At 38.6% G+C, this 10,952-nt stretch overlaps 1 protein-coding gene across 2 annotated transcripts in view; it reads left to right on the top strand.

Annotated features, from left to right (window-relative positions):
- PPA2 (pyrophosphatase (inorganic) 2) overlaps positions 1 to 10,952 on the top strand; it is a 78,923-nt gene that overhangs the window by 1,061 nt on the left and 66,910 nt on the right. For both annotated transcript variants that reach the window (XM_023517034.1, XM_003796336.3), the window contains exons 2-3: positions 5,753 to 5,817; positions 10,675 to 10,719. In XM_023517034.1, the coding sequence (XP_023372802.1) occupies positions 5,753 to 5,817; positions 10,675 to 10,719 (110 nt within the window). The remainder of the gene's footprint in view (positions 1 to 5,752; positions 5,818 to 10,674; positions 10,720 to 10,952) is intronic.

The raw sequence follows: 10,952 nt of genomic DNA, 5'->3' as shown, positions 1-10,952 counted from the left end.
TGTACATTAATTCTCTCATAGGATATAGTGTGTTACTTCTGTATGCCTCCTTCATGTTTACATGGATGCAGCTGGAAAATGTCCTCCTTAGCAAAGTGTCTCAAGAATGGAAGAAAAAGTATCCAATGTACTCAACACTATTATGAAACTAATTGTTAGCTATCTTAGGAAAGCTACAATCCGGGAGAGTTTCTTAACTTGCTGAGTCTTGATTTTTCTCATCCGTAAAATAGGGCTGCAGGAATTACATGACATTGTGTATGTAAAGTGATTAGTCACAGTGCCTAGAATATAAAATTGCTATTATTAACAATACCTGTGATCATTATTGTTACCTGTAATTCGTAAAACGTTTGCAGTTATCCTACCTGAGTTTAGGGTCGAGGTTTAGTTTACTGGGGAGAAAACAAAGCTTGTGGGGAAAGTCTTGTGATTACAATGTACTTATTGCTAAAATACCTGAGGTCTTCAAGACCTTTTTTCTCTATGCTACATACTTTCTTCCACCCTTGTTTGTTTAAGGCTGATCTGGTGAACAGGCACCCTTAATAGGAAGTCTCAAATTTCTGAATGGATTGTGTTCCAAAGGGAATAGTTTTACCCAGAAACAATTGTATAAAATGGTAGGTAGTTTTTCTAAGCAGATAAAGAAGTGTGTCCATTGCATAGTGTGGTAAAAGTATTTCAGATTGGTAAAAGTACAGTAATTAATAATAACCAGATTAGTTAATAAATGTTTATTAAGCATGGTAGACACTGTTAGACATGGTACGTAGGAGATTTAGTTATGGGCCCTGCCCGCAAGAGAGTTGTAGTGTTGATATAATTAACTAAGGAAAGTGTAAAAACACTGAAAAAACTTCTTTACTTGAATATTATTTGAGAAGAAAAACAGTCTTAAGGGGCCAGGAGCACACACAGTGTAGTTGACCAAGCCCTGGTTTCGGACTAGGAAGTTCTAGGCTTTAGTCTTTGTTCTGCTATTAACTGTGTGAGAGATGATTGACCAGGTGATTACTTCATTATCTGGCCCACTTTCTTCAGCTGTAAAATGAATCAGTTGACTTTGAAGTAATTCTCAAGGTCCTTCTCTGTATTGATATTCCTTGAAGGCATTGGATGAATAACTGAGGTTCTAGTAGTCTCTGTTGGGAGAGGGCCTCCATTGGGGGGCATTTCTGAGCCTATATGGCCTCTCATTGTTTGTTTGGTTTTTTAGTTGCAAATATGCTTCACACTAATGATTTTTCTGTAACTACAGTGACATAAGTGTTTTTTACACCCTGTTGGGTAAACAGGGCAGAAAAGAAGAAAAGGGTTTAACGAAGGTAAATGGAAAAGAATTAGAAGAAAGGTATGTGGTTACCAGGAGGGTCCAAATGGTGAGGTATAGTGGCTTAAACAATTCCCAGACTAGCCACCAGATGGCTGTGTTGGCCCAGAACTGTTGCTGGAAGGGGTTGGGACAGTGAAAGGAAAGGACTCCAAGGTGAGTGGGGTAAGGGAAAAACAATGAATTGCTTTTATAAAGATGGTCACAAATTGAATGTTTTTTAACTCAGTGTAGCCAGTAGTAGAGTGTAATTTTGTCTCACTTCAAAGAAAAACAAGAGTATAGCACTTCTTGGCTGAAAATGTTTTTAGCATTATAAAGTAAAATCTTTTTCCACACTTGCAAGTGTATCATCCCAAGTCTGAAATAGTAGCATGTTGGGAGGTAGTTTTTTTTTGAACTTTGTAAATGGTTTCTCTTTAATGCCATTCAGAAGAATCAAAATAAATTATTTAGAATATATATTTATTTTATATATATATATTTTTTTAAACTGGGTCAGCTGTGTAGAAAGTGTTACAGTGTTAGGGGACAATTAAGGAAAAGCGCCTCCTAGTGGTAAGCATAAGGCCTCCTTGGGGCCAGGCCTAGCTCTGTTTGTAACTTGCTGTGTGGGCTTGTGTCTATTCACCTGTCTGTACCTCACTCCATTAACTCATGGAATGAGGGGATCCAAGTAGATGATCATTTTCCAAAATGTGCTTAGTTGAATAAAAGCATGGGATATTATTTGGTTTTCTTAAACAAGATGTTTTATGGTATAATAGTGTAACACTTCCCTGTTGTATCACCTTCTTATAAGGTAATAATGTGTATATTAAATTCCAAAAAATTCCAGTGTATAGTAACTTGTCCAAAACTTGAACCACAGATGACTTATTTCTCAGAACATTTGTTAATACCTTAGTGACACTAGACTTTGTTGGAACTCGGATTGCAAAGTGCTGAAACAATTTCTGAAACTTCCAGAAACAACTGTATTGGCTCGGTGCCTGTGGCTCAAGTGGCTAAGGCGCCAGCCACATACACCTAAGGTGGCAGGTTCGAATCCAGCCCAGGCCCGCCAAACAACAATGATGGCTGCAACCAAAAAATAGCCGGGTGTTGTGGTGGGTGCCTGTGGTCCCAGCTACTTGGGAGGCTGAAGCAGGACACTCGCTTGAGCCCAGGAGTTGGAGGTTGCTGTGAGCTGTGATGCCACGGCACTCTACCCAGAGGGACAGCTTGAGGCTCTGTCTCAAAAAAAACAACTGTATTATGGTAACAGTTTATAGATTGAGTCACTATTGAGTTAATTGATTGAACTATTAGATGATGTCTCTTAGGTCAGGTGAGATCCCTTAGCTCAGTTTCTCTAACTAGAAAATGGCGATAGCACTAATAATTTTAAAAAATTGCTATGGCAGTTAAATGACACCATGTGTGTAAAAATTATCAGTGTCTTACACATGGTAGGTATTGTTTATTTTTTTTTCCCCTTATGACTTTAATACATTAGACTAAAATTGGCCAGGTCTGGTGGCTCACACTTGTAATCCTAGCGCTCAGTGAGGCCAAGACAGAAGGATCGCTCATGCTCAGGAGTTCAAGACCAGCCTGAGCACGAGTGAGACCCCATCTCTACTAAAAATAGAAAAATTAGCCTGGCATAGTGGTGGGCACCTGTAGTCTCAGCTTACTTGGAAGGCTAAGGGAGGGTGATTGGCTTAAACCTAGGAGTTTGAGGTTGCTGTGAGCTAGGCTGATACCACAGCGCTGTAGCCTGGGCAACAGAGTGAAACTGTCTTTAAAAAAAAAAAAAAAAGACAATAGAGTAAAATTCCTTTTGTTCCATTCTGTACTGAGTCCTGCCTCTCTGGACTCTGAGCTTCGTCTCTGGATTCACTGCCTACTGCTCTTTCTGATCTCCATGCCCCTGCCATCCTGGCCTCTGTGCTGTATCTCACACACGCTGTGTATGGTATTTCCTCAGCATCTCTCTGTGCTTGCGATGCTCCTCCCTAGATGTCTGCTTGATCTGCGATCTCACTTTATTCAGGTCTGTGCTGAATTGTGACCCATCAGATCTTCCCTGACCAGTCAGTATAAAATATCACTTCTTTCCTATTCACTATTTTCCCCGACTTCTTTTCCTTTATAGTGTTTATCACACCTGATAACATTACTTCTGTCCTCCCACTAGAATATAATTCCTATAAGACCAAGCCGTTGGAATTTGTATTGTTTTAAGCCACAAAGTCTGTGGTAATTTGGGCCAGCAGCCCTACAACATTAATACAGGGAATTAGAAGATAAGGTAAGGAAATCTACCAGAAAACAGAACAAAATGTCAGAGATAAAAAAAGAGGAGGAGGTGAGAAGATGAGACATGAGGATTCAGTCTAGGAAATTCAGCATTTGTCTACTATGAGTTCCAGAAGGAAAGAGCAGACAAAATGAAGAAATTATCAATAAATGTAGAGATCTAAGAATTGACAGACCCAAGTGTGCTGACTCACATTATTGTGCAGTCTAAGAAAACTGAGGCTATAAAGAGGAGCCTAGACGTCTGGGAGTGGGCAGGGATAACAGGCCACCTGCAAAGTGGTGACTGCCAGACTGGTGTCTGACTTAGTAGCAACCCTGAATGCTCCAAGACTGGACAAATGCTTTCAACATTCTGAGAGAAAATAGTTTTGTTCCTAGAATTCTCTACCCACCTAGTCATCAATCTGGGGTGAGTCATCAGTCTGGACTGAATAAAGACATTTTAGACCTTGAATGACTTGAGAAATTTACATTACATGTTATCTTTCTTACAGAAGACATGTTAGGGATATACTCCTGCACAAGAAGTAACAAAGATGAATGCCAGGGGTCCAGGAAACAGAGCTAAGCTGCAGAGCAAGGAAGCATTCTCAGGAGGGCCAGAAAGCATCCATCCATGTTGCAGCAGGGGGATAGAGGGTTCGCAGGGAGCTCTTGGGGTAAAGGGAGGAGTCCATAGTTTTGATGATATCTCTGAATGATACATGGGTATGATTATGACAGACCGTGCAAGAAAAATAATTAGAAGCACAAGGAGAAATAGAAGCTGAACAAGAAAGAAAATTTATTTATAGCATTCTACTTGCCAAAAATAAACACATAGACAGTGCTTCTCAAACTTGCCTAAGTGTAAGAATTACTTGGGGGCTTGCCAGGTCCCTAATCCTCTAGATATAGGATGGAGGTTCAGGGATATGCATATTAATGATCACTCAAGGTTTTTCTTATCTTGAAAAAATTTTGACTATATACTCATGGGAAGGGATAGAAAATACTATCATTACAGAACATTTTCCCAGCCGTGAAATTAAAAATAAAAGTACAGAAGGCAAAAATTAGGAAAACGAGAAGGGGAGGTGAAAAGCAGATTATTGGAGTTAAGAAATAGTATGTATTTGGTGGAACAAGGAATTAAGGGGTAAAGTGTTAAAATTAGCCAAGTGAGAATTTAAGGGGAATCAGTTGGGGTCAAATGAACTAAAGTCTTATCTCAGAACTGGAATCAGATAATTTCTAAAATCAATAAATAAGAACTCATAAATATGTTATTTAAAGAGATGAAGATAACAACTAGACCTAAAATTAAGATTAAAGAGGTGAATATGAGTTTCTCTCAATGGAAACTTATATGGATAAGTTAAACTCAATGGATTGGAGAGAGGTAGGGACTTTGGTTTAACAATAGTGACAGTAAGATTGATATTTTAAACAACAACTTGCTTTTGACTGTAAAGACACAACTAGCCGAAGCTTCAGCTAATATACTTGTAACCTTAGATGTATCACCGTATACTCTGTGACTCTGAAGGGGGCTATGTCTGATGTGAGCTTTGGTTCTACCATCTTTATGAATGGCTTCCATTGCCACAGAGTCCGCCCTCTCTGTCTGGGGCTCATGTATGTTATACAGATTGTCCCTTTCATTTTACAGAGGGTCAGCATAGATAGTACATATCTTTAGACCCACCTTCAGAGAAGCCTAATACATTTTAAGTGGAACATAATAGCATAGCAACAGCATTGACCCTGGAAACTTTTAATGAGTTCTCATCCCTCCTTTGTACACTAGGGAAATGACTAGTTTTATCAAAAGTGGGAATTTTCATATTTTGGGGTTTAGTCTTATTTTAGACATTTTTTGCGTTAGATGTTTTAAGTTACAGGAATAGGTAAATAATTTCAGCATCCCAAATTTGATTTAGTTAGTATACATTTCTCTTTGGCCCTCAGATGAGATCAAGTTTTGAAAGTTGCCTAAAACTTTAAATTGGGAGTTAATGTTAGCTTTGAGGAAATGGATAAATTTAAAAGTGGATGAGGACATTATTGCTGTGATTAACAGTATGTCTGTTGCTTTAATTGGCTTTTGTTTTGTGTTTTTTTCCTTTGCAGAGAATGTAGCTGGTCACTACATTTCCCCCTTTCATGATATTCCTCTGAAGGTGGACTCTAAAGAGGTATTGTTTGGGGCAAGAAAATATGAACTTCTCCTAGCACCATAAAATGCTTTTTGAAAGTACCTTGAAAGGAAAGAATGTGGTTGGAAGTCAGGAGGAGAAACAAGAATTATTATAACAGCATCATAAGCCTCCTTTATGAATTAAAATTTGTATGAGAATAGGTTTCTTCCAGGAGGACTTGGGAGAAAAGAGCGTTTGTAGTCCATATAGTTTAGTATTTAGGACTTAAAGGTAATAATTTAGGATGTTAGCAAGAGGTTTCCTTTTAATAATAACACATTTGTGGATTATTTTCTATTTGCTAGCCACTGTGTGAATATGTGTTACTTTAATCTTTATGAGTTTCTGTTATTATCTCTAATGATACTGAGTCTGAAGGCATTTTATTGACTTGTCTAAGATCACACATCGGTTGAGTGCCAGAGCCAGAAACTAGGATTTCTGACCACAAAACTCATGTTCTTCACTCACTCTATGAAACAGGTGCTAGAAAAATAATCCAGGAAAGAGTGATGGTGTTTCAGTAATTATTCTCTTAGACCTTAAAATCATTTGATAATTGTCAGGGTGTAAAAAGATACCAGATAAGTAGAACTGCTGTAGCATCAGAATCATTGATTTGGTCTTCTGAATCATTGGGGTGTTTTCAGATCTTTCCTGGTAAGTTTGTAAGAGAACACATTTGGTAGCAGATTATTAAGGTTCATCATCAAAGTGGAAGTTACATCCTTAAAATCCAAGTAGAGAATGATTAGATTTATTAAGGGTGCACAATTGTTAGGTAAATAACCAGGACTGCCTGGTTGTGATCATGTGTGGCTGGTTAATGGGACTGCATTTTCTGCTACCTGGGGGGCGATCAGCATAGGGGCAGAGAGCGGAGGCCAGTGGAAAAGTGAGAAAGCTGCTTCATAGGTGAGGATGCTTTGACCTTGGACCAAGGTGCTTGGTGTTAACTCCCCTCAGAGGCTGAACATCACATCATACAGAGGTTATGGAAGGTTGGAGTGAGATCTTTACTGCCTTCAGAGTATGGGACTGACCATGGTGATGGCAATAGGAACAGTAATCTCAAGGATACATCAGGTGCTTGTGGGCTTCGCCAGGCTCTGGGCTCAGGGCTTGACGTACATTGTCTCAGTCCTTCTGGAACTGCTGTTATTACCCTCACTTTGTTAATGAGGTTAAGTGTGTTGCCCGTGGTTACAGATCTGGTCTGTTGTGGAGGTGGGATTGAAGTTAGGTGCCCTAAATGCAGAGCGTGTATTCTTTACTTCTCTCGATTAAAGCCTCCAGCTCATTACTTTTAAGTGTCCAGCTCCAGGGCAAAGGTTGTATAATCTGGAGAGAAAAAAGAAACCAAACAGGCAGAAAGAACTTTGTTACTGTGTGTATCTCTGAGAGAGTGAGTGTACAGTGTCCATGTTTTGTTTGGCCAGTGGACTATCAAAGCTAAGTATTGATGTCTTCCACCACCTTTCCTTGCTTCCAGCCAAAAATGCGTGCACTCATTTGTTCATTAATTTGTTCATTTAATAAATAATCATTGTATTTTTATGTTAATAATTTTTTATTTCAAATTAATATGAGGGTACAAATGTGTAGGTTACATTGTTTTCACTTGTGAGTTGAAATTCAAGTTTAGTTGAGTCCTTCACCCAGGCGGTGTGCTGAACACCCTCACATTGTGCTGGTTAGGTGAAATCCTGCCAAATGCCCCCCCCTCTTGTCAGTCACCTTCCCTCTGCCTCTGTCCGCTCTCCTCCTTCTCCCCTCCCCCTTGTTAGACTGTATTTGTGTTTTATCCTTTGGGTGGGCATGTAGTTGTTTAGATATTGGTTTCATGTTAGTATTGAGTACACTGGGTACTTTTTGTCAATTCTTGAGATACTTTACTAAGAAGAATATGTCTCAACTCCATCCATGTAAACACAAAAGGTATGAAATCTCCATCTTCTCTTACGGTATACATACACACAGTTTATTAATCCGTCCCTTGGTTGATGGGCATTTGGTTCGTTTCCATGTATTTGCAATTGTGAATTGAGCTGCAGTAAACATCCCAGTGCAAATGTCTTTGTGGTAAAATGATTTTTGTTCTTCTGAGTAGATACCTAGTAATGGAATTGTGAGGTCAAATGGAAGATTGACCTCTAGTTCTTTGAGGATTCTCCATACTTCTTTCCATAGAGGAATATTAGTTTGTAATCCCACCCAACAGTGTAGAAATGTTCCTGTCTCTCCACATACATGCCAGCATCTGCAGATTTGGGACTTTGTGATGTGTCTTAAATCTCACTGGAGTTAGGTGATATTTCAGAGCTGTTTTAGTTTGCATTTCTCTGATGATTAGGGACAATGAGCATTTTGTCATTTGTTTTTTGGCCATTGTCTGTCATCTTTAGAGAAGTTTCTGTTCTAGTCTCTTGCCCACTTATAAATGGGGTTGTTTGCTCTTGTTGATGAATTTGAGTTCTCTGTAGATTCTAGTTATCAAGGCTTTGTCAGATTCATAAGATGCAAATATTTTCTCCCATTCTGAAGACTGTTGTTTGCTTTAGTTGTGGTACCCTTAGCTATGCAGAATCGTCTTAGCTTGATGGTGTCCCATTTATTTGTTTTTGATGTTGCTGTAATTGCCAGTGAGGCTTCTTCTTAAAATCTTTTCCTAAGCCAGTTTTGTCAAGTGGTTTCCACACAAAACTTTATTGCTTTGTGTCTTAAATTTAAATCTTTTATCTGGCCAGAGTCAATTTTTGTCAGTGATGAGAGGTATGAGTTCAATTTCAGACTTCTACATGGAATCATTCTTCTAGCACGATTTATTAAATAGGGATTCTTTTCTGCAGTGCATGCTTTTATTTGGTTTATCAAAGATCAGATGGCAATAGGTGGCTGGGTTTATCTCTAGACTCTGTGTTCTGTTCCATATATCTACATCTCTGTTTTTGTGCCCGTACCATGCTGTTTTGATCACTATAGACTTGTAGTATGGTAATGTGATGCTTTCAGATTTGTTTTTATTTCTTAAAATTGTATTGGCTATTCAGGAGTTTTTCTGGTTCCATATGAAACAAAGTACTGTATTTTCAAGTTCTTCAAAGTATGACATCAGTATTTTGATAGGGTTTGCATTAAATCTGTAGATCAGTTTGGGTGATATGGACGTTTTACCGATGTTGATTCTCCCACCCACAAGCATGGTATGTTCTTCCATTTGTTAATATCTTCTGCTGTTTATTGTCTCAGGATTTCATATTTTCTTTATGGAGATCCTTCATATCCTTTGTTAGATATATTCTCAGGTATTTCATCTTCTTTGGAGTTACTGTAAAAGGCATTGTGTCTTTGATTTTGTTCTCAGCTTGACTGTTTTTGACATCTATGAAGGCTACTGATTTGTGGATATTGATTTTGTATCCTGAGATGCTACTGTATTCCTTGATCACTTCTAAGAGCTTTGTAGTTGAGTCTATGGAGTTTTTAGGTATAAGATGATGTCATCAGTGAAGAGTGAGAGTTTGACCTCCTCTGTCCCCGTTTGAATAGCCTTGATCTCCTTCTCTCTTCTGATTTCATTGGCTTGGACGTCCAGCACTACGTTGAATAGCAGTGATGGCGTTCTTGTCTCATTCCAGATCTGAGTGGAAATGCTTTCAGGTTTATGCCATTCAGTATAATATAGGCTGTAGGTTTGTTGTAGATTGCCTCTATCATCGCATTTTTATATGAACCTGATGGTTATAGGCACTGGAGGTGTAGTGGTGAATAAGACAGATGTAGTTCCCACTCAGTTGGAGGAGACAGAGACCATCAAACAAGTTAATCAGATAACACCAAGTGCTATAAAAACACAACAGGGAAATGTAAAGAGCTAACTGGTGGATATTATTATCAGGGTTATACTGATACAAATCTTTGTATCTCATAACAAGAATAATAATAATAAAGCTATATTTGAGAATTGTGTAGTAGAGCAGTGGAGATGGAACAAAAAGTGAGCTAGAAACATATCAGTGGACATGACATTCTGTCTAAGGAAGGGTGTGTTTGGAGAAGTACGAGATTTGCGATAAGGCAAAATTGAGGATAACGTAGGGCAAAGTATAATAGGAGATGCCAGTGAATTCTGAGATAATGCAGCTTGGTGCCCCCTGTGGTTCTAAAGTAGCTTTCCCCAGTTCCCAGCCTGTAATGATTAGAACTCTTGCACCTTACACTTTGGAATGTGGTATATTAGGAACAAAACTGATGTTTCAGGGCGACTTGGGATAATTATTTTCTGTTTATTTCCTTCATTAGCAGTGATTTGGGGCGTAAACGTTACACTTAACGGTTGAGCATTTGTGAATGGCATACTTTTTCTTCCCAGCCCACCCCTAGTCTGTTTTAACTTAAAAGTGCTTGGTGGAGACATAGTAATCACACCTTGGTAGAATTCGCAGGCAGGAGGTGCAGCTGAGCACTTTCATGGCTTGTTAGTCATGCTCCCTGGAGCTTCATTTCAATAATGAAATGACTGTTTTAAGCGTAATCAGTGGAAAGTGCCATTCTTTCCTTAAAGACTGAGCAGAGCCTTTCCTTATTCAAGGAAAACTGGGAAAATATACTTGAAAAGGTTTAGCTTTTCTGGTAATTTATTTTATGAAACGCTTTGATACTCTATTCACTGGGGGTACGAATCCTGAGGGAAAACTAAGCATTTGTCAGGTTCTCTGTTGAATCAGATCTCTGGACAGCCTCAGTCGTAGAGTGTTAAGTGAACATAGTGGTTATGTTTTTGTTGCTATGCAATGAAACTGTATTCTTTCATGAAATAGTACAATTATAGATACCATCTTTTCTTTCTTATAGGAAAATGGCATTCCTACAAAGAAAGCGCGGAATGATGACTGTGAGGTATATCTAAAAGTTTTTATACTTTTGTATGTTAAAGACCTTGATGCTTGTTTGCATTTGTAAAGCGCTTTTAAATTCCCCCCCTGCTAGAGTTTCATATGCATTCTGATGTTTTTCTTCTTCTAATGTTTCTTTAATGCAGCTAGGGTAGACATCAGCGTTTCATTTTTTTAATTGAAGATTTGCCATTTTAATCTTATTCAATCGCACAGTTTAGCGGCGTTAAGCACTTT

Source organism: Otolemur garnettii, unplaced genomic scaffold, assembly GCF_000181295.1.
Source record: "Otolemur garnettii isolate 467f Iridium unplaced genomic scaffold, OtoGar3 scaffold00103, whole genome shotgun sequence".
Classification (NCBI taxonomy): domain Eukaryota; kingdom Metazoa; phylum Chordata; class Mammalia; order Primates; family Galagidae; genus Otolemur; species Otolemur garnettii.
The sequence above is the reverse complement of the archived record's forward strand: the minus strand, read 5'-3'. Positions and strand labels throughout refer to the sequence as shown.